Source organism: Aegilops tauschii, chromosome 3 (genome assembly GCF_002575655.3).
Source record: "Aegilops tauschii subsp. strangulata cultivar AL8/78 chromosome 3, Aet v6.0, whole genome shotgun sequence".
In the NCBI taxonomy this organism is placed as follows: Eukaryota; Viridiplantae; Streptophyta; class Magnoliopsida; order Poales; family Poaceae; genus Aegilops; species Aegilops tauschii.
Window position 1 is genome coordinate 8,405,880 of NC_053037.3, and position 23,604 is coordinate 8,429,483.

At 40.0% G+C, this 23,604-nt stretch overlaps 3 protein-coding genes and 1 pseudogene across 3 annotated transcripts; 2 read left to right on the forward strand and 2 right to left on the reverse strand.

Annotated features, from left to right (window-relative positions):
* Positions 1-1,567: 1,567 nt before the first annotated feature.
* LOC109756752 (receptor-like protein EIX1) lies at positions 1,568-5,562 on the reverse strand. Its single transcript, XM_020315587.3, has one exon. The coding sequence runs from the start codon at positions 4,460-4,462 to the stop codon at positions 1,634-1,636; it is 2,829 nt and encodes a 942-aa protein (XP_020171176.1). The 5' UTR covers positions 4,463-5,562; the 3' UTR covers positions 1,568-1,633.
* Positions 5,563-9,621: 4,059 nt separating this feature from the next.
* LOC109756756 (non-specific lipid-transfer protein 2P-like) lies at positions 9,622-11,122 on the reverse strand. Its single transcript, XM_020315592.4, has one exon. The coding sequence runs from the start codon at positions 11,046-11,048 to the stop codon at positions 10,755-10,757; it is 294 nt and encodes a 97-aa protein (XP_020171181.1). The 5' UTR covers positions 11,049-11,122; the 3' UTR covers positions 9,622-10,754.
* Positions 11,123-12,575: 1,453 nt separating this feature from the next.
* LOC120972564 (small nucleolar RNA U3) lies at positions 12,576-12,698 on the forward strand (annotated as a pseudogene).
* Positions 12,699-13,265: 567 nt separating this feature from the next.
* On the forward strand, positions 13,266-16,254 carry LOC109756754 (protein GID8 homolog). The gene is made up of 5 exons (XM_020315588.4): positions 13,266-13,629; positions 13,747-13,853; positions 14,675-14,806; positions 14,972-15,128; positions 15,789-16,254. The coding sequence occupies exons 1-5, from the start codon at positions 13,467-13,469 to the stop codon at positions 15,908-15,910; spliced, it is 681 nt and encodes a 226-aa protein (XP_020171177.1). The 5' UTR covers positions 13,266-13,466; the 3' UTR covers positions 15,911-16,254.
* The last annotated feature ends 7,350 nt before the right edge of the window (positions 16,255-23,604 follow it).

Below are 23,604 nucleotides of genomic sequence, written 5' to 3' on the forward strand. Positions count from 1 at the left end.
TGAATTTGTTTCATGAATTTGAAAACAATTTTGCAAAATAGTTCATGAATAGACACAAAGTTCGCTAAAATGAAAGTAAAAATAACGAAAATTGAATAAAATGAAACCCCAAAACTTAGAAAAAGTCGGTACCAAAAAAAACATAAAGAAACCTGCCAAAAAAAAACGATTGGAACCTGGAACATTCCAAAAATTGGTGCAAAGGCTGACATTTTCTCAAAAAAAGAAGAAGAAGGCTGGCATAGGCGTTCCATTTAACTCACCTACCGTTGAAAGTGTGTGCGCTAATAACGGACAAGGAATTGTTCGAGACCTTAAGCGCCGAATAGGATGCACTGTGTATGGGTCAGGCAAACGTCATGCTTTGGGCAATGGGCACCATTCTATTTAACATTATTCTGTCTTTATTTATTTTTCTTTATTAGTTTAGATCAAGTACGTGAATATATTTTTAGCACGTGAACTATTTTTAAAGCATAAAATATCTTTTCTGAGATACATGAACATTTAGTTAGAAAATTGTTTATCATGTATTTAAAACATGGTCAGAATGTTTCAAAATAAATGTTGACGATGTATTTAGATTTGGAACACTTTAGAAGAATGTTCCTGTAATTTCTAAAAGTCATTTTGGAAAATATTGCTTGAATGTTTGAAAAAGGATCGTCGGGTGATTCTTTATATTATGTGTTTAATAAAATTGTTTACATATTAAAAAACATCATCGTGTATTTTAAAAGAGTTCATCGAATATTTAAAAACGTTCATCATGTATTTAAAAAATCATCATACTGTATTAATAGAAATTTAATTTTGAAAAATATTCACCATGCATATAGAAAACAATGTTGAACACGTGTTTAAAAAAGATTCATTGTATGTTTAAAAAATGTCCACCGAGGATGAGTAGGGCATGGGAGGCGATAGGGCATTGTGTCCCAAGTGGGGCAGTTCATCTCCCATCTTCTACTCTCGTCGCCGGAATCCGCACCTCCACCTCATGGGCCTTGAATCCCGCCGCCTTTATGGAACGGCAGATGAAGAACGTAGTCGTTGATGCGGAATACAAAGGAAGTGGACAACGGCTGCCGTCGTAGGATAGGTTTAGGACCGGGCCGCTTTTTTTTCTCTAAATGTTCGAAATGTAATGAATTTTGTCCTGTTTATAAAAAATTCGCCGTGTTTGCATGAATTTCGTCCGTTTAGTTCAAATAATGATTGAAATATATGCAGGCATCGTTGGATGGCCGGCTCCCGCATCCGTGTCCGCCTGTCCGGATGCCGGAGCTAATTGGTGGGTGAGTGTTGGAGATGCCCTTAGTCACAAGCTAGCTACAACTGCTCGTTCTTGTATTGAGACAGCGGTGTGGCTGCGTTCAGGCCCGGACGACATTGCAAGCATGTGCGCTCTGGATCACTCTGATAGGTTTATTCATTATGCATAAACTTGTACATAGCGAAGGTAATACCAAACTCGGTCGACTGGGTACATACGCCCGGCCCCTTGATTACATACATGTAACATGTTTATTAATACACTTGTACAATACTTACATCAGATGATATTACATCATAAAATCCCCACACATGACAGCATATACCAGAAGAAAAACAGTGATAGCAATATCACGTTCTACCCATCTTTCCTTGTCCAGGAAGCCCAACTAACAGCCACCTTCACATAAACTCGGTTGTACAAGCTGTCACAGAATGCGAACCAGAAAATTCTCCATTTCCTCTTGAACAAGAAGGTGCAGAAGACTACCCAGAGGCCCATTACATATCCAGAGCTCATGGCGATGTAAAACGAGATCATATTGCTTGCATCTTCATGATGTTCCAGAGTAGCTGGAATTAACTCAGTTCCTGGACATTTCTTGGAGATCGTGGGACCACAAAGACCTGGATTGCCCACATAAATATATTCCTGGTCATCAAGTGTTTGAAGTTGATTTCCAGGTGGTATCTCTCCACTCAGATTGTTGTAGGACAGGTTCAAGTGACTCAGTGAGGTGAGAGCCGATAAGCCTGTAGGGATTTTACCGAACAATTCATTATGTGATAGGTCAAGAGACTCGACTTGCACCAAGGCGCCAATCTTCTCAGGAATTTTTGCACTGAGGGCATTCCATGATAGGTTCAGGCTCTTCAGCGCCACAAGAGCGCCCATCTCTTCAGGAATCTCTCCTGTTATGTTGTTACACGACAAATCAAGATTTACCATGTATATGACTTCTCCTGTATATAATCTCTCTTGGCCTTTTGTGACTATTGTGAAATTCTCTGTGTAGTCAACGTCGGAGCGATAAACAACATCTTCAAAATTGAGTACTCCGTTGAATTCATCAGATTTATCTTTGCTTAGAATCATCTGCGTGAAGTTAGCAATAGATTTTGGTATGCTTCCTGACATATTGTTGTTGGAAAGGTCCAAATATTGAAGATTAGCTAGCTTCGTGAGCCCCAAAGGAATGTGGCCATGAAACATATTATATCTCAACCGTAAGAATGCCAAAGATGGCAACTTCTCCCCAATCCATGATGGCAAAGTCCCAAACAATTTATTGTGTGCGAGATCAAGAAATATGAGGTCGGGACAATTTTTGAGGAATAAAGGAAAAACACCAGAGAGGTTGTTGTTTCTTAAGCTTAGATTACTAAGACTTAAACTTTCTGTGTTTGTAGTGGATTGATTGACTATGCAATCAGGAGCTGACCCAGTGAGCTCATTTCTTGATAGGTCTAATAGCTTCAGTGATGTCAACTTGCACAGAGATGATGGAATGGTGCCAGAGATTGAATTGCCAAATAGAAGAAGTACTTCAAGTAGTGGAGTTCCAAATTCTAATGGTAGCCCTGATAGTTTGTTTGTACTAAGATCCAAGTAGGTTAGGTTAATAGGAAGCTTAGGAATTGGACCACTGAATTGATTGGAACTGAGATCCATTGCAGATGTCCTCATATATTCCATTGTAGATGGTAGAAACCCACGAAGTTGATTTTGTTGCATTCTAACCGAGTCCAATGAGGAAACCATTATCCAAAACCAATCCGGAACTATGTCGGAGATGCTTGCATTTGAGATGTCGAGGTATATAGGTGTTTGCCACCGTAGCCACAGCGGAAATTTAGGTCCGAGTAGGCACAACCGGAGTCCAATCATTGTCAGATTAAATGGAGGAACCCAAGTTGAATTCACTGTGATGGCTACTGAATTACCTGACAACAACAACCTCTGCAATCTTGCTAGGCTTGAGAAATGACCTTCATGTATAACACCATCCAGGTAGTTGTTCATTAGGTTCAATGCAGTTAGCTTTCTGAGCTCTCCTATCCATAGCGGCACATGACCTGTGAGTTTGTTTCCACCAAGATAGAGAAAGGTCAGATTGAGCCAGGATTCTTGCAGCTTGGTTGGTAGGCTTCCTGTCAAACTGTTGTTAGATAGATCCAAGGCTGAAAATTTATTCGATGAACAAGAAGGCAACCGTTGAAAGAATTCCGTTATGCTTCCATTGATACCGGCATCATGTATAAACAATGTTTCCAAGTTACAAAGTTTTTTCAGGTTTGATGGTATCATGCCCACAAGATTATTATGTGACAAATAGAGCTCCACCATGGAGCTCATATTCCCAATCTTGTCAGGAATCGGACCACTAAATTGACTCCATGAGATATCAAGCAGCTTAAGGCTAGTCAAGCCCCAAAACCAGTTGGGTGCTAGACGCTTTGGGGCAAGGTTGAAGGAAATGTCGAGAGTTTCAAGAGATGTCAGGTTTGAATGCACAAGAGAATCAGGACTGTTGTTAAGCTGGCAGCTAGTAAGAAGAAGAACTTTGAGGGAAGGAAGCATATTCACGACTGGCAACCAGTTCGGAATGGCACTGAGGTTCACAGAGCTCATGTCCAGGTGTTCAAGGGAAGATAATCGCGACAGCCAGGTGATATCCGTGGAGTATGTGTCGGCGTTACCACCAAGACTCAAGTAACGTAAGTTGGAGAGATTACCCAGCTGTGGTGGTATCCTTCCAACAAAGCCCGAGCTGGACAGGTTTAGATACCTCAAATGGTGGAGAGACGGCAAAGTCTCTGCTAGCTGAAAGCCGCTAAATGCGTTGCCGCTGAGATCGAGGTACCTTAGACGTTCTAGACCAGCCAACGAGGAGCTTATGTTGCCTCCTAGATAGCTGTCATAAGAACCTTGAAGATCGAGCTTGATGACATGGCCGGTTCTCTTGCTGCAGCGGACACCCTTCCACCGGCAGCAGTCGTCGCCCCGCCACGTCGAAAGGAAGTTTGCAGGGTCCGACAAGCCCGCTTTGAAGCGGACAAGGGCGGATCTCTCACTCGCAACACAGCTGCCCGTGTTGTTGGCATGGGTTTCGGTGGAGCTGGTTTGTGTGAGCAGGAACAAGGCTATGGCTAGTTGCACGCACAAGCATCTAAGGACGATGCTCATTGTGTTTAACTTTGTAACAGAAACAACTTTGTATGTCTTTGCCTATGGCGACTTTGTTGTTCGATACTGCTATATATAGCACAGCCCAGCCAGTATCGTTTGCTGTTGAAGTACTAGCATGCATGCATGCTTTTGGCCTCACGTCATGCAGGACTCATGCTTGTGTGGAAAGAACTCTTGAGTTTTTCCTAATGAATACATCTTTGTTTCAACGTTCGACGAGTCTGGGTGAGTGAGACGTGGGCAGATTATCCCAAGTGTTCGTCACCTTTGACAACTGACCTGAAAATACACCACAAACAAATTGCATGGTCAGACCTGTAGACTGTAGTCAAGTCATCTTGGGTGGCCTAGCTTGAATAGATGCGTTCGTCCGTTTCTTTGTTTCTTCCACGATAAATACATAAAGTGCGTGAAATTTCAAGTGAGTCAGAGAGTTCAACTGTACAACACGCACACAACTAACGAATTAGATCGTGAGACCGTCTCGAGATTTCCAAGTGCTCTAGAGCTGCCAGAATAGTCACGTCATAGAAAAAATTGGTTCCTAAAACGTGCGGTGCAGAATTCAGTTGGACCAGACATTCTTTTCATCTTCGTATGCACTGCATTTTATTCCTAGATTCGCTCTGGTATTTCTTGACAACACGGTTGAGGTGGCGCTTCTGTGTATCAAGATTTTTTTTAAAAGATAATATATTAATATCAAGCTGATATCATGTACATCCGGCCTTTGCAACAATACAATGTCAAAATTATTCAAGATATCAAGGATGCACACAACAATAACAAAAAAAAAAGACACCAAATGTCATGGTGCAACAACCGACCGACATGCAGTACCAAACATCAACATCAACTGCCATCTTTGACAACATATTGACTTCGATAGAGATTCTTCGAAAGCAACACATCTAGAAAGGTAATGACACACACGCACAAGCTCCGTTGTCGTCTGATGCAACCATCAATGGTTTTCATTCTGAAGAGCAGGTCTGAATAATATCCAACCAATGCATTCAATAAAGGCACGACCCTTAAGCATTTCCATTGTCAGGTAGAACCAAAGAAGGACGATCCAGCTACTCAGGGCATCTACAACGGGGGACTCCTATACATGCGCTTAGAGAGATAAAATAATTTAAAGAATCATCTAAGAGTCCTTGGCTACAACGCTTGACGCAATAGGAGGCGCTAAAAACTCCACCAGTTATGCTAATCCAGATTTAGCACCAACGTACACTTGTGACCAAGGCATCGAATCACCTGAGTGTCTCCAGTGTGAGGTTATGGCGGTACCGTTCTCTCTCGTCACCTGATGTGTGACCAGCATCATGTGTGCATGGTCGAATGCCAAAGGATCCGCGGAGGGCTATTGGCGGATGGGCTGCCTGCTTGGTGCGTGTATGGTTTTTGGCCACGTGGATGTGTCCTTGTCAAGATCGTTCATGCTTGCATCATCTTCATTGGGTCAACAATTGGTGGAGACATCACATGTGGACTGTGGTTTGGGGTGCTTTCCGTAGCACCTGGTCTCAAGCTATGGGGTGAATACTCTAGGACTGACCTTAATTGTTTGTATCTGCTAATAACGATGTTTTCACATAGTTTCATTGTTGAAGACATTGCTTTGAGTTTCTATTAGAGTTGATCTTTGGGATGAAAACCCATGATCTGACTTGCATGCGTCAGTTTTGGTAACGATGATGCTGACATGTCGTTCTGTTTGTGAAGGCGTTGCTTTTGAAGAACCATGCTCGCAGTCTTGGTTGTGTCAAAGGTGGTTGGTTTGGCTACTTGGCATGGACCACTGCTTTTTTTTTTTATAAATAATTCTGTCTATATGCATTCTTAGTGTGTGGAGTAGCGCTTGATATTGAGTTGTTACATAGGTTAGGTGTAACTGATATCATCTTGATATTGATATATTTTCTTATTTTCTAGAAAAGAGGGGGTCATAGTTGGTGTCCAAATCAGCATTGTGATTCCTCGTTTGGTAGATGATACTTGTCCATTCTACAATATGTAGCTGATACCGTTCTATTCATGGGTTATGAGTTGGAACCCAAAAAAATCTTAAGTTGATCATATGTGCTTTTGAGCAACTTTGTACAATAAAAAGTCAAATTACATAAGAGTGAGTTTGTTTTTTCACTTGGGTGAAGCAAAAAAAATAATCTGAAATGTAGTATGCCGACATTTTCGATTGCTAACAGGGCCAATTTCCTGTTTGGTACTTGGGTACTTTAACCATCATCTAGAAGTTTATAATAAGGAATGAATCATGTGGAAAATATGGAACTAGTGATAGCTTGAATATTTTTTGAGTATTGATCTGACTCTCGTATGGGGTATATTTTTTGATAAAGGCACTTTTATTAACTCAAAACGTAGCATCACGCGGATACAAATCATGATTAGTAACACCCGACCTCTCCATAACTAAGATGCACACAGCTAAACACTAACAATCTGACAAAAGATAATAAAAAAATAGACATATCGACAATAATAAAATATGGGGTATATATAGAGTATAAGACAAATTACACGTAGTTTAAACCTATTCTATCGCTACATCCTTATCTCTAACTTAAACACAATATACATCTAACTTTCCCATTCAAAATTTTCCCAAGTCATAGCGGGAGTGAAGCAGACTATTGCGACTGAATTCGACGTCTTGCGCTTCTGTTGACTTCTTCACTGTGCCATCGTCGACTTTTCAAGCTATCAACAGTTCCACAGAAGAAAGATAAGAAAAACGATAAAGCAGTCGGAAAGACAAGAACCTGTCCTCCTGTCATCATCGACTTTTCAAGCTTATCAACAGTTCCATAGAAGAAAGAAAAGAAAAACCATAAAGCAGTTTGGGAAGACAAGAACTTGTCCTCCGGATGGATGCTTGGTCCTATATTCAAAATTCGTTCTCGTCAGCGTGGTCTTGTACGTATATCTACTTTTTCCAAGCGCTAGAAGGAGTCTTACAAATTGCATAGCCAGACCTGCAGACTGCAGTCAAGTCTCGCCGTTGCTGTATTCATGGTGCCTTGAATCGAAAAGATGCGCGTGTTCATTTGTCACCACGAAACAAGCTTAAAGTGCGTGAAATTCCAAGTGATTCGGAGAGTTGACCTCTGTACAGCACGCACGCAACGACTACTAGCAGATTGGGCTAGTCAGACTGACTAGGGTTTTTCATGCGCTCTTGAAATTGCATGAGCTAGACAGTACGACAGGCAGGAGAAAGTGGTTTATTCGAAACACGTGGTGCAGAATTCAACTAGAGTCAACAATCCTTGCATCATCTTGTGCACTGCGCTTCTGCTTGGTTTTGTCCGCATTTCCACTACAACACGATTGATGTGTCACGGCACTTATATGCCTATATATGACTGAGCTAGAAGCCTCCAGAAGAGGCTTGGGTCAAGGCTTTCCATTAACCTAAATATAAGACGTTTTTAGGTTAAACTAGCCTACAGAAGCATCTTACATTTTAATACAGAGGGAGTAACTTACAAACATATAAATCTATAAATATATGCAGTAGGAATTTCCTACCGTTTTCCTTCAAAAGGAGGCTGCGGACCGGATCTGTAGGAATAGTTTAAGAAACCAGACTAGTGACTGAACTGCTGGTTCAGATTTTCATCGGTCGAACCGTCGGTTGACCATTTCACTGTCTAGGTTTTAGTCCGTAAAATATATGTTATGTATATTAATATAGTATTAATAACAGGACAAATTACGTAATATTCTTTCTTTTGACAGCTGTGTGAGCAATGTGGATTTGGCTATTGGGATGACATGAGGTTTTCATCCTATTTTATGTGTCACTGGATCAAATCCTGATTGTTGCAAGTTATTGTTCTGTTTTACAAATAGCCTGCACCTGGTTCGTCTGGTTTGTTGGCGGATCAGTCCATAGAGATTAAAAGACCTACAAGTGTCTTCGGTCCCATTCTTTTGTGATCTAAACGTTGATCCGGTCCGGTTTGCAAAACTATGCAACCTCTTAAACACATCGGAGATGGGCTCATAGCATGTTCAACTGTGTTCATCTAGAATGCCCCCTCCCCCCCCCCCCCCCCCCCCCAACACACACACACGCAAAAGCAACACAATTGCACACGCCTCCATTGGATCAACATGGAGGGCGGTTGCTTTGCAGCCCAACTGTGATGGTTCAAAATTTTTTTTTGTACCCGACCCTCTGACTTTGGTCCCCCCGCCCTATTCTCATGAGCACTTGCACTGCCATCTCGTTCGTCCTTCGTCGTGAAACGCCCCACCTCCCTCCTTGATACAATGATTCCCTAACCGAGACCAGGGAGCACATACCATCGTTGACACTATCGCCGACCTTAGGGCCCTCGGGTCATGCGAGACAATGCCCTTGAGGTATAGCTAGAACTACATTTTAGAGATTTTAGGTAATGTCAGTTGTAAATATTTTTTCCCTTGTTAATAGCTTCGTTAAGTACATGCATTAAACCTAGTAGGATATCCTCGAGTTAGACTAAGTTGATTTAAAAATAAGTTGTAAATCAGCGACAATTAATATGGATCGGAGGAAGTATATATTAAAAATATTATTATGATACCTTGCATTTTAAAAATATTATGTTTCACAACAATTAATATGATCATAATATGCAACATAAAGAAAACAATGTGTGCAAGATATGATAGTTTATCATTTTATTCACTTATTATGAACACTAAGGATGTTGCTTGCGCATCTGCGTTGACGACTGTGCTAGTTACATTTAGAAAGCACTTGTGCACATGCATACCAACTAACCGATCAATCAGCCTCTAGCCTTTATTTGAACATGTACATTGTGATTTTTTTATTGACATCAACTGCAGTCTACAATAAAAACTTCTTGAGCGATTCTTTTTCATACATATATGTAGTGTTATACTCCCTCCTTTCCGGTTTATAGGGCTTATCTCAAAATTTTAGTTTTTCCATTTTATAAGGCTCAATTTGGTTGTTTCCCATCACATGTTCAGATTTCAAGGTGCATTAAATCATTGCATGCAAGTATTAAGAGAAAATTGACCAATGCATGTAATTTATGCATGCATGCATTGCAATTAATACATTGGTAAACATACTTTTTTGAGGAAAACAAGAGCATTAATTGGGTGCTTTTGCAAACTACAAAAAGTATTCCACCACTCACCATCTACCTTGGTTGGTGAGATTTTTGAATTGAGCCTTATAAACCGGAAAGGAGGGAGTAGATGGAACGGACAACATTTTTTCTTCATCTTCCTCACGGGCATCAAATGCAAGAATTGGCAGGGGAGCAAACCCAGGGCATGTCCATTGAAAGTATGAAAGGAAGTTTAGGGTTGCCAGCATTCACTACGGATGGTATAGGCCAAGGAAATGTCTGTTAAGAATGGGGTGGAAACACGTTGAGATTTTGCACGACGGATGTCCATTATTCATGGACTTTACGAAATTTAAGAAGGAGGACAAAATACCTGCAAATATGTTCAACAAAATCGACAAATGCCATGAACCATCCTATGGTTGGATGTGGTTAGGAGGATAGTGGTATCCCAGTCCACCAGGGTTCAAGTCCTAAACTCGGCATTGATGCTAGCAATTTCTTGGATTTATTTGAGACTTTCTGGCGATGTCCGTCCAGTGGAAAGAGACGTTCCCGCTGACTACAGGGCGTCTATGGTGTCTTCGTCAATCTTAAAATGTTATGCCGGCTTAGTATCTCATATGTGCTCACTAAGGTTCAAGTCCTAGACTTGGCATTGATGCTCGCAATTTTTTCTTGGATTTATTTGAGACTTTCCGGCGATGTTCGTTCAGTGGAAAGAGACGTTCCCGCTGACTACAAGGTGTCTATGGTGTCTTCGTCAATCTTAAAATGTTGTGCCGGCTCAGTATCTCATATGTTCTCATAGCGGTAGAGTGTGCATGCGTGCATTCATAGAGGTAAGTGTATGCTCGTGTTTGTGAGCATCTACGAATGTACCGTGTTAAAAAAATAATAAATTGCACAAATACCCATCCATAAGCTCGCCAGTCGGTACATGATCAATCTTATTATATCAAAACTAAGGCAGCAGCGGCAGCAAGAGCCACACCGCCCTCCATAGATCATCTTCTTATTCTCATAGAGAAGGCATCAAATCATACGACACATCCATACACACGAGCTGACAGCACAGAGTTGCCGAGAGTAATAATAAGCAGTAAAACGTACGTACACAGTGCACACACACACAAACGACCAGCGGTATATGTTGGATCGAGGCACTAGCAGTGTGGCAGGGCGATGCCGCAGGTTGAGACGGTCTGGCGGGTGTAAGGGCTTTGGATGTAGCGGCCGTAGATGGGGTTCTTGGCGAACTGGCAGAAGCAGCCCTGCTGGGCGCGCAGGTTGGAGCAGCACGCGGCGCTCGGCTTGGACCCCGTCATGACCGGCGACGCGCACGCAGCCAGCAGCCCCGCGTTGCACGGCGCCGCGGCCGCGCTCGCTGTGCTTCCCAGAGCCACCAGCCCCAGCACCATCATAGCCGCCACCACGGCCATGTCCTTCCTCACCGCCATGGCTCTGGGTCTCCTAGCCAGCTGCTTGCTCACTCGATGCCGTGCGCCGGGATGAAGTTCTGCGGCGAGTGATGCAGTGGTCGATGGCGAGAACTGTCGAGAGAGTGCGGAGGTAGCTTCGGTATTTATAGCCGCGCTCGCCAGCTCCGTCCATCATAACCGTTCTACACGTTTTCGTCGAAGAAAATTCCGTAGAAACTATGGCGACTATGGGCGAGATCAGTATTACTAGTACTGCTGTTTGTGACTTCCACAGCTCCCACGCCGGGATTGTCATCGTTAATACGGTCCATCAGAACCACTCTACGAGCCGGCATCTTTGATTCTGCAAATTTCGACAAGAAATTCAGAGTCCTTACTAGCATATTTTCTTTTTTTCATTTGGGCTGTTTGATTCATACACAAGTGCAAACTGAGTCCTCGCACACAGTTCAGAATCACTGTTGCAAACAGTTTAGTGAACTATCAACTTATGTCATTCGGGTGCAACTAGCGAAAGATGGTAGCACGAGATACGGACAATCAGTTTGGATGACACAATAGTAAGCTATGTGTGGGTATATATTCCTATTTGGCACTTGAACTCTAACATATATATATATATATATATATATATATATATATATATATATATATATATATATATATATATATATATATATATATATATATATATATATATATATATATAGACACACACACACATTAGAGGAGGGATGGGTTGCACATGGGTGTGACTTAATAAGAGCATAGCTAATAGTAGGGCCGGCTACTGGCTCTACAATCTCAAGATAATAAGAGCATAACTCGAGATATCAACTTCCCCCTTGCATGCCAGAAAAATCTCAAGACAATCAAATTCAAAGATAACATTGGAGCATCCCCACTGGTCTGCTAGCTCCGTACCATTCTTCAACACAAAGCTTCCACAGTGGCACCAAGCACATGTGTAAAGAGAGTTGTTGACCAAGCAAGAGCCTCACCCAGTAGTTCCAAAGAACCTCCGTTGTGGCTCCGATTCCATCTTCTATGAATGATGCATCCACGTTCATTTGATAAAGATTTTGAGCAGGTTTAGACCATTTAACAGCAGGTACACTAGTCGCACTCCTAGCGCCAGCATAATTGGCCGTTATCGCATGTATGGCGAGTGTTGTTTTGGAAGGAGTCGCCACACCTTTGCCCTTCACACTTTCCTTCTCTGTCCCCAGATTTACCAAGCTCCAACCAAGATAGCCTCTTGGAAGCCAAGATGCTCCAATGTGGTTGAATTACGCCTTTGATCTCTGATGATATTCTCAAGCACGTAACTGCTAGATCAGCCCGACATAAGGGCTTGGGCGATCGCTTCCTGAAGACCCAATGTTTTCCGCACTTCTTTAGCTCGAATACACGTATCTAAATTTTCAATCTAAGTGCAGAAGGACAATACATGGGGGATACATGATTTGGGAACAGTACTTTACACTTGCCATCACAGAAAGCACTTGTAATACCTGGTATGAACAAATAAGAAGGTATGAAAAAATGACCTTACTTGAACAAGATCTGTTCTATAGGCTAGTACTGTTGCCTCCTTTACCAATAAGGAGGCAAGCACTCAATCTGGTTGATGCATTCTGACCACTGGGCTAGAACCGGATACAGAGACACACAAAAAAGAAGATAGGAAATAACATACAAAAAAAAACATGAGCAAACTTTTTATACATGATGGGCACTAAAAAAATACATGGTAAAATTTTTTGTATGGGGTGCTCATTTTTTAATACAACAAGATAAACCCTCTTTTGTACGATTGCATTTTTTCCAAAATATGTGAGGGACATTTTTAAAGTATGATGTATATTATTTTAAACCACTATAAAAAATATTTATACATTATAAGCATTTTAAAAAATTACACAATCAACATTCTTTAAATAGGCATTGAATAACCGGGTTGAATTTGTTCTAAAACAAATACAAGCCAAACAATTTTGAAAGCAATGAATTTAAACAAATAAAATAAGAACAAAGATAAAATAAAATTTATTAACTCATAGAAAGGAAAACAAGAAAAGAAAAGCAATATTAAAAAAGGGAAGAAAAAATAGAAAAAGGGAGAAAGCTTGCCAACCGTGTAAAGGTCAGTCAGAGTCCAGGCAGTCAGCCCAGCCCACCATCTGAAAGAAAATTAAATTACCAACCCAACCTCCATCGTTTTCCCCTGCCAACCCAACCAAGCCCAGGCGGTTCTACAGTCCGCCGCCGCCTGCCCTAGCCCCGCCGCCGCGCCGTACCTCACCGCCGACGCCCCAATCCCGCCCCACGCCCCCCTCCCCCAAACACCTCATCCTCTGGCGCGCATCGCCGTCGCCGCCCTCGCCGTTCCCCTCTTCCCCTCATCTCGGCGCAGCCAACCCCTCCCCCGCCCCCATGGCGACCTCGAAGAAGGTGGTGACGCGCGAGGAGTGGGAGGGGAAGCTGCGCGACGTCAAGATCCGCAAGGAGGACATGAACCGCCTCGTCATGAACTTCCTCGTCACCGAGGGCTTCGTCGACGCCGCCGACCGCTTCCGCGTCGAGTCCGGCACCCAACGTACTGTACGCCATTGCCCGCGCGCTCGCACACAATCGAGCCCCTCTCGCTCTCCCGTTCTGTGATCAATGGATTGGGCACGGAGTGCGGTCTGATTGATGCGGTTTCGTGTTGCAGCGGAGATTGACCTGGCGACCATCACGGACCGGATGGAGGTGAAGAAGGCGGTTCAGTCGGGGAACGTCCAGGAGGCTATCGAGAAGATCAACGATCTCGACCCCACGGTTCGGTTCTGCCTCTCTTGCTTGCAGTTTCAGTTCGTATTTCGTTGTTGGACTATCTGAAAAGTGAGATTGGGAAAGGTAGTTTTGGGTAACTTTGCTGTATGCCTGTATGCAACAATCAATTTCAGATAAGAGAAATAATACTCCCCCCTAGCACAGTGAATCAATGTGTGAATTCAGTACCGATGATTGATGTGCTTTGTCTTTGGACTGTACTTGATTACTTGCTTTTTGCTAGAAGTTGTTCTTTTTCTATGTGGAACTTAGGAATATGCGGTTCAGAAATTACATCTTTGTTTCATCGAGAAAACTGCGTTTGTGGCTGGTTTTGGCCTCTGCTTAAAAATTAACTGCATTTGTTGCTTAGAATTTTAGTAAGAATGGAGGAGGGGCGACTATCTTGCAGTTTTTGGGTACTTCGCTGTATGCCTGTATGTGCAAAGGGCATTCTGGGTTCTCCATTATGTGTTGCTGGTGAGCAATGATGTAACAATAATTAATTTCACATTTCATGGTGGTCCAAATTGTTAATCCAGTACTGGTGATAGATGTGGTTTCTTTGGACCATGCTTTTATTTTTGTTAGAAGTTGTTCTTTTCCTTTGTGAAGCTTAGGTATATGCGTATCAGAAATTGCATCTATGTTTGATTGAGAAAACTACATTTGCTTGTTTTTTCAGCCGGTGGTATATTTATATTGTTTGTATACTGCCGAGTGAAGTTTTGTGTTAGTTCTAGAAAGCAGAGGGTTCATTTGTGCATTTTCACAGTGGGGTTCGTTGAATTTTGACTTCATATCCTGACTAGACTTATGACATGCAGATTCTGGATACAAATCCCGAAATATACTTCCATCTGCAGCAACAAAAGCTGATAGAGTTGATTCGTGTGGGGAAAATACATGAAGCTTTGGAGTTTGCTCAAGAAGAACTTGCACCAAGAGGCGAAGAAAATGTAATTTTCAGTAAAAAAAATTAGCCCCCTTACCTTGGTTAAGAGTCAGGGTTCGAACCTATATCAATCACAATGCAATTCCTCCTGGTAGCTAGTTTTTCCCGTTAATACCACTGCATTTAAGAGAATTGTGTGACCTTACTTTTGGTCTGTGAATTTTTGCAGCTAGCCTTTCTCGAGGAAATAGAGAAAACAGTAGCACTCTTGGTTTTTGAAGATGTAAAGAACTGCCCATACGGGGAACTATTGGATGTTTCTCAACGTTTGAAGACAGCAAGTGAAGTTAACGCTGCCATCCTTACAAGCCAAAGCCATGAGAAAGGTATGTACTACGCATGTATATGTTGTGATACCCTTTTTATTTGCTTATCTTTTTGATGATTTATTGTCACTGAAGTGTACCTGCATGCCTGTGTCATATGAAATGATACCATATTTCTTATTTTATAATAAGCTACCTTTTGGTAGAAAAAGATATCAGACTGACAAGTGTATTTCTTATTCTAGAACTATGCACAAAAACATGGTGTATTTAAACTAAATATACCAGAAGGTTACCTGACTTTTTTTTTAAGATGAAGGTTACCTGACTTGACATTAGTACTTCGTATAAGCAAGTACTGCCATGTTCAAAACAGTTTGCCCTTAAGCTTATCATGTGTGACCAGCGGTCAATATAGAAAACACTGATTAACATTGGTGAAATAACTGCGTAGGGATGCTACTTGTTAAACATCTTTTGAGATGTGCTGTTGAAAGAAATCAGGATGAATCTTCTCAAGTTTTTTTATATAAGGTTCATATTAACTACACAAAAATTTAAAACTTTTCATCTCAGTGCTGCTTTTCGATTGCCGTTTCATACATTTGAAGCAGAATGAAACTTTCGTTGCTGAGTTTGGGCTCTTTCAAACTGCTAGCATGCTTGTGCCAGAGTTTTTGTTTTATTGAAGATCCTTGATCTTTGCGTCCATATTGGCAGATCCAAAACTCCCTAGCCTGTTGAAGATGTTGATTTGGGCTCAAAACCAGCTGAGCGAAAAGGCAGCGTATCCACGAATCAATAACCTGTCCACTGCTGACCTAGAAGATCCAGCTATATGATGAGCTGCTGCTGCTGAGGTGTTTACTAGGGACGGGAGCTTAGGCACCAGTAGGCACCAAGTACAAACTGTCTGAGCTGAGGTCTGTTAGTTGTTAGTTACCTGCGGCTGCACTATTTGAACACACTGCTTGTTTCATCAGCGTTGGCAAAAAGCTGACATGGGAACTTTTCGCTCTCTCCTGTTGTTCATATGATGATTCAGAGGATGGTCTCGTTACAGTTTACTAGGTGGTAAGTGTTTCGTTTGATTTTCATAGAACCGCCATGTGTGGTGCTTATGTTACACAAAAGAATGATCGGGCCAAAATTTTGACGTTCAATTCATGTTCTTTCTCCTTGCAAATGATTGTGATTTATCGCACAGTGATTTAGCAGTAGGTGTTCACATGAGGCGGTTGAAATACCAAGCTCCAAATGTTTGTCCAAATTTTGTACTAGCTGAGTTATGCCTTGCACAATGCATCCGTTCTGTTAAATCTTGCACGATGCTTTGTTCTACTGGCATATCTTGCAAATATGAGCATTTTTGTGCATATGTATTTTGCAAGAAATGAAACAGAAATAACAGCTAAATATACATGCACGACTGAAACCATAAGAAACCAGGCAAGCTGGAGCAGGTTTGCTTTTCTCCTTTTAAAATGAAAGCCTTTTTTTTATTGATTCTATGCAAAATCAAAGTCTTAAGCCCCTAAATAGGAGCTTCTTTTTCGGCTTATAAGGCAAATTGGAAAAGCCAAGGGAAAACCCAACCAAACACTAGTGTGAATTTTTGGAGGCTGGGCTCCATATCGGGCCTGTTTTTCTAAATAAAATAATAATCAAAAAACATATTTAAAAGTTTCAAAAAAGATTGAAAATAATAATCCATGGAAGTATATGTCTTCTGCACAAACGTGTGAAAAAATAGTTTGAATTTTTTGTGAATTGTATGCTGTACAAAAAAAAATCTGGCCCAACAAAAAAAATGTCCACCCATTTTGGAAAATGCATATTTATCTTTTTTTGTACGCCACATGTGAAAGTATAATGTTACGGAAATTTGCGCATACATAATATATATGCGTATGTATGTTCATAAAAAAATTGTTTTTTTGCCGTGTGGAAAATGATATTTACAGAAATAAATTTATAGAACCCTGTAAACTTGAACCCAACTTACTTCAGGTTTAGGGGACGTTTTTGCTTCTGTAAACATTTGACGGCAAAGTAACCAACTGAAACTTCACGCCACCGCCCACACCGAACGCCGCCGCGTCACTGCCCACCCGTCGTCCCCCGCTGGAATGCAGCCGCCACCACTGCTCGCCCGTCTCATCGACGCGCCACCACCACTGCCTTCGCTGCAGGGCACTGACGGGCGGGCCCTAGGCCATTATCTAGTTTTGTTTAATCAAAAATAAAATAAAAATATATTTAGGGGAAGAAGTTTCGTGGATCTGCCAAAAGTAGCTCTCAAAAAACTTTCCCTAAAATTTAGGGACATAATGTAGAAGCACTTATATGGGAAGTTTTTTAGAGAAATTGTTAGAGTTATTCTTAGCTCGCTGCCGAAATCTAAAGTCTAGACTGCTAGCCATGGAGGTTAAAGAGCCTGGCCATTGTCTAGTTATGTGCTCGCACTGACTTGTGGTCCCCGCCGGCTGCTGAAGCGTAGACCAATTATGGAACTGAGTGCAGTTTCACTAATCTCAACTTCTGAGTCCCACCCATACAATTTTCCTTCCCCGAGATCCCCAATATCCTGACTCTTTCACTACCTCATTCTTCTCCAGAACTGTAGTTCGACGACCAAATCTCTGTCTCTGAGGCCACACGAGCCCTCCACCACCTGCTGCTCCTCCAAATTGGAGCTCCATAGCTGCCACGACGGGGCAGGGATGGGGAGGGGCTATGAATGTGATTGCACACTCCATTTGTTGTCTACCATCTTGAATAGAAAGAGTCTCGCCAATGCACACGTGACATGCTTTTTTGTCAAGATTCATATTTTTTTTCCTCTCTCTGTTATTTCATGGCTTCTTAGGATGATTTTGACTTGCCTCTATTTCAGGCAAGTCGATTTTTTTTCTCAGGCTGGATATTTTGCTTGCCTCGGTTTGGGGCAAGTTGATTTTCCTAGGCTTGAAGCCAGTTACACATTTCCTTTTTTTTGTATGCATTCTTTCTTTTGCTTTTATTTTTATTTTTAGTCGATTTTTTCTTTCTATATGGGTATTTTAGGCATGTTGGATTAGTCAAAATGTATACACACAAAGTACTATATGGTATGTGTGTAAATTACGCTACAGTGTTAAAATTGCACTATTATACGCTTTTCTTTGCATATTTAAAAGTTTAATTTGAGTGCAAAGTTGTGTTCACAATTTTTAATGTTTTCTTTTCCATTTTCTTTCTTCGTAAAGGGATCCATGTGAAACTTCTTTTTACGAAATTTCACAATTATATGCTTATTCTTACATATTATGAAAACACAATTTTTACGTAATTTACGTGTAATTTTGACATTTTCTTTATTTTCTTTCTACCTAAAGGGTATCAATGCCACTAATTCATTCTTTATTAGAAAACTTCATTATTTTTATTTTTGTTTTAGTTCTTATAGATGCCACAAATTCATTTCTTCTTACGAAACTTTTTTTTTGTAATAATCTCACTATTATATGTTTGTTCTTGCATATAATAAAAAAGTGCAACTTCTGTCTAAATTGTGTGGAAATTTTGTCATTATTTTTATTTTATTTATCATTAAAGGTTAATACCAATGTTATTAATTCATTCCTTTGTAGGAAACTTCTTTTTGTGAAATTCCACTATTATATGTGTATTCTTGAATATTATAAAAAGTGCAATAAATTATGTGCTATTTTTTATTTTTTCCTACAGGGTGAATTCTATGTAAATTTTGTGCAAAAATTTCATTATTTGTTTTCCAGTTTATGTCTTATAGAAGGGTAATACCAACACCACATTCATTTTTTGTTAGAAAACTTTATTATTTTGATTTATTTTTAGTTTGTATTACAATTTCTTCTTCTTTAAGGATAAAATACCAATGGAACTAATTCCTTCTTTCTTATGAAACTTCTTTTTTTTTTTAAAAATATCACTATTATATGCTTATTCTTGCATATTATATTTTTTTTCATTTTTTGTGCAAATTTTGTCATTATTTGTTTCATTTTCTTCCTCTTAAAGTATAATACCATTGCTACTAATTCATTCTTCCTTAGAAAACTTCATTATTTTGATTTTTCTTTATTTTAGTTTTTATTTTATATTCTTCATTTAGAAAACTACACACATTGTATCATAGGTCTGCCTATGCCTTGTCATCATCCTCATATGAATATTAATTGAACTTTAATTTTGTATGTACATACATATACCTTGTATCATAATTATGTTTTGTAAGGTCAATTGATAAATACATACTCATATAAGATATAGCTATGAACTTCAACACTTGTGTAGTTTTCTCAATCACCATGACAAAATATAATACTATAGCTAGGTAGCTTGTGTTGTGGAGCAAGGGCGAGGAAGACATACAGCTGAATCATGCACTATCCAGCTCACCGACGGTTAGTACGTAGGTGCACCCTTTTGTCACTGGCCGAACTTTTAAATTAATTATTTTTTAGGAAAAATATCTTTTTTTCTTTGTTTTTGTTAATGTTAATTTATATTCATTTTTTGTCTTGCATCTTACTAGGTATCGAGTCAATGTTTAGTTATGTTTCAGATCAAGGCCAAGTATCCCTTGAGATTTTGTTTTGTGATTGCAAAGGGCCGAGTGCTCCTCTAAAAAAAATCAACTTACCCAAATTGGTGCAAATCAATTTTTGATTTTAAGAAAAGTCGACATACCCAAATTGTTTTTCCAGGTGACTTATCTCTAGCCAGTCTCCTTTTGTGTCTACCCCACCCATTTTTATTGTTTCATTTACTGCAAAATGTTTTAGGAGATTGGCATCAATATATAAAATTAATAATTGCAAAGCGTAAAATACTAAATTGTATTTTTCTATATTTTTCTATATATTAAGAAAAATTATACATTTTTTCATATTTAACTTGACCTCAATTTAATCTCGATTTCTTATCGCTTTTATGACTCACACTCATTATTTATTATAACTTATTTTTGCATTTTACTTTATGCCCAATCCGGCTGCATTTTACACAATACTATATTAGATAGTAGAAATGATTTTCATTTATTTATAATAATTTTTTTACTTATTCATAACTCATTATCTCGACATACGATCTTTATCGATTTAGCTTCTCAAAAAAGTCACTAAATATTATGATAAATACTCCTGTTATACAATTTTAACATTTACCAGGCAAATTAAACTTGCACTAAATTTATAGAATATAGCATATGCGGCATTTATTGTTTCATTATTCAGACAGTTTCCCTTAAAAGCTCCTAGCAAAACAGAATTCCACCATAGCAGCAAAGAGAAGACAAAAGAGCAAAGTCACATACTTTTACCTATCGAGTGTGCCACTTAGTTAAATGGTAAGTATATCTATATCATTGTGTCTTTTATAGTATCTAAAATATCGTGGGAGAAATATCTAAAGTTGATGAGGTTTCTAGAGTGCATGTTTTTTGTTTTCAGGTGAAAGTAAATAAAAGAAATAATTACAAATCTACTGATTTACACTGTTGCATGATGCTGCTAACGCGACACATGAATCAGAGACCCTTCGACCAAACTGTGTGCGATGCATTTCGCAAACGGTGTTCTAATAAAACCGTTACCAATAAGATGAACTGTGTGCGGTGTCGGACAGCACGATTCCGATTAGAGTTGCGTGTGTGATACGTGGCATACAGTTGATCCACACGAACAGTTTGCGATGACCGGAATAACAGAAACGGCCAGCCAGATCAAGGTGTATGTGATATACGGCATACAATTCACTCGGATGAACTTTTTTGATTAGGCAACACATCAGAAACGATCAACCATATCAAGGTGTATGTGATATACAGCATACAATTACCTGCGAGTGCAGTACTTGAACACACTGCTTGTTTCATCAGCCTTGGCAAAAAAGCTGACATGGAATTTTTCGCTCTCTCATGTTGTTCATATGATGATGTAGAGGATGGTTTCGTTACATTTTACTAGGCGGTGTGGTGCTTATGTTCCACAAAAGAATGATTGAGCCAAAATTTAGACGTTCGATTCATGTGCTTCTCCTTGCAAATGATTGTGATTTATCACACAGTGGTTTAGGAGTAGGTGTTCACATGAGGTGGTTGAAATGTCAGGCTCCAAATGGTTGTCCATATTTTGTACCAGCGGTTATATCTTGCACAATACATCCCTTCTGTTATATCTTTGTTCATGTAGTAATATATGTTGAGCATTTTGTACATTTGTTGGGTTGCAACAAATGAAACAAAATAACAGTTAAATATATATGTACTGCACATACTACAAGAAACCAGGCATGTAGGTAGAGAAGTTTGAAGGCTTTTTTATTGGTTCTATGCAGGCCCACACAAAAGAGTTCAAACTCTTGGTCCGCACATAAGCCACACTACAAGCAACATAGATAACTCGGTTACAAAACCGTTGATTTTTTAATTTTATTTTTTGAAAAGAAAGATTACCCATGGCCTCTACATCAAGTGATGCACACAATCATTTTATTATGTTATTCAACAATAGCCAACAAAACAAATGCATGAATCAACCTAGAGCCACCTTCCTGACAACTATTGTTGCTACACCTATCGGCTATCGCTACACCTACAGGCTTGATGATATGCCATGACCTCGCATTGACACACACAATCTATTCCGGTGGCCTCACACTGGTACGCGTAGGTGCTATGCAAACGGTTTTTAACCCCTTTCCGCGATGGCATTTGGAACCGTCGCCTAGTGTGTGACTGCGATAGGGGGGTCTTTCCCACACGACCCAGAAACCGTTGGGGATATGCCCTCCTGGCACACACGCTTGGCAAAATGAGGTCGTGTGCGACCGGCGAGCGATCAAATATGGTTATACGTACAGTAGTGCTAAAAAAATTCAATTATACAGGCAAAATCGTTTCCGGTCGTAAGTTCATTCCACACAGTCAGTCCCCGGTAAACGTTTCCGTTCGTATATACATCCCACACAGTCGCTCCAAGGAAAACGTTTCTGTTCGCAGGTACATCACACAAAATTTCCCCTGTTAAAACGTTTGTGATAGCGTTTCCACTGCACACGGTATTAACAATTTTATCGTTTGCGTTATTGAATGCATCACATATGGTGCTTAGAAGAAACTGTGTGGCAAAGGTTGTCCATCACGCACAGTTTTTATGTGGTAAACATTTGCGCCAGGTGGCCTAATGCAAACAGTTTTCAAGAGGATGTCGTGTGTGATTGATCATTAATCCAACACGGTTTATTTCTAGAAACTGTGTGCGTTGCCGGAGGTCATCGCCCACGGTGTTTTCTCAATAACCGTTTGCAATAGAAAAACCCAAATAGCAGGCTAATTATCCTATTAATAATCCATTTATTGATCCAATTGACATTTCATATTAAGCACACAATATATTTCATTTACATAACTGAAATACATCAGAGTACAGCATCATATAGCTTCAACACTCAGCTACCCCATTACACAACTGCACCAGCACCAAGTTTCAAATGCAACATCTATAACCTTTCGAAATTAGCATCATAGACGGTACATAGACAGATGTATCTCATTTGGAAAACTGCTGGAGCAGAAGGCGAATATTGAGCCTTCATTGATTTTGAAGGTCTTTGCAACTTTAGGCCAGTGCCTGTGGATGATTGACCATCCATTCTTCGTCCTCTTCAGGAACACTTTAATATTGAACCGTGGGTGTTCTATGAATACCTTCCTCGCCTCCTGACCATACAGGTGGTTTGAGAGGTAATCATCAGTGAACTGCTTTGAAAAGGCCTTAAAATAAGGATGTGCATAAATATCTTCTCTATATTGGAAATGGGGCAAAGGAATAAAAAATGCAAGGTATAATAGTTAGCACCAACCTGTAGTGGACTGATGTCTTCTTCATTATGCAGACAAAGATCTTGTTGTTTTTTGTCGCTAATTTCTTTATCCTAACAATCTTTCTGAGTTTCTTGACTTGACTGATATTCATGGACAACTCATTTCCACATATGCAAAAAGGGTCGAACAGTGGGTCAAAACCTCTCACAACAGGACCTACATGAGCAAGACCAAATTGTTTAAAACCTAAGTATTAGAATGGTTCCTGCAATTGCACAATAATGTGCTATTAGACAAAGGACCATACATGTGCAAACCTCGATTGTAAACCTCAGTGCTTCCCATTGTTTCCCTGCAACACATATAAGGTAGTTAGTGATCAGGTTAAGTGAGGGTTCGCATGCTATTAGTAAAATATGTTGATGAAAAATAAGAACATTGTAGATTCATCAGATTAATTCAAGCCACATGGAAAACCCATTTATCCAAACCAAGCATGATTAAGAACTAGGAAATATAACAATTGTATATGTTTCTCATGTATTAAGTGCAGCCAAATTCGATTATTCCTCACATGCATAACAATACAAAATTCTACCGACGACAATTGGGCATTGCATTGCAGAATTGAACCAAGCAGTTAACTAAGGGTGTGTTTGGTTCAAGAATGAAGTGGAATGGACT

Coding starts and splice junctions, on each gene's coding strand:
- LOC109756752 (XM_020315587.3), bottom strand. CDS start 4,462: ATGAGCATCGTCCTTAGATGCTTGTGCGTGCAACTAGCCATAGCCTTG.
- LOC109756756 (XM_020315592.4), bottom strand. CDS start 11,048: ATGGCGGTGAGGAAGGACATGGCCGTGGTGGCGGCTATGATGGTGCTG.
- LOC109756754 (XM_020315588.4), top strand. CDS start 13,467: ATGGCGACCTCGAAGAAGGTGGTGACGCGCGAGGAGTGGGAGGGGAAG. Junction 13,630..13,746: donor CGTCGAGTCCGGCACCCAAC/GTACTGTACGCC, acceptor TTCGTGTTGCAG/CGGAGATTGACCTGGCGACC. Junction 13,854..14,674: donor TCAACGATCTCGACCCCACG/GTTCGGTTCTGC, acceptor TATGACATGCAG/ATTCTGGATACAAATCCCGA.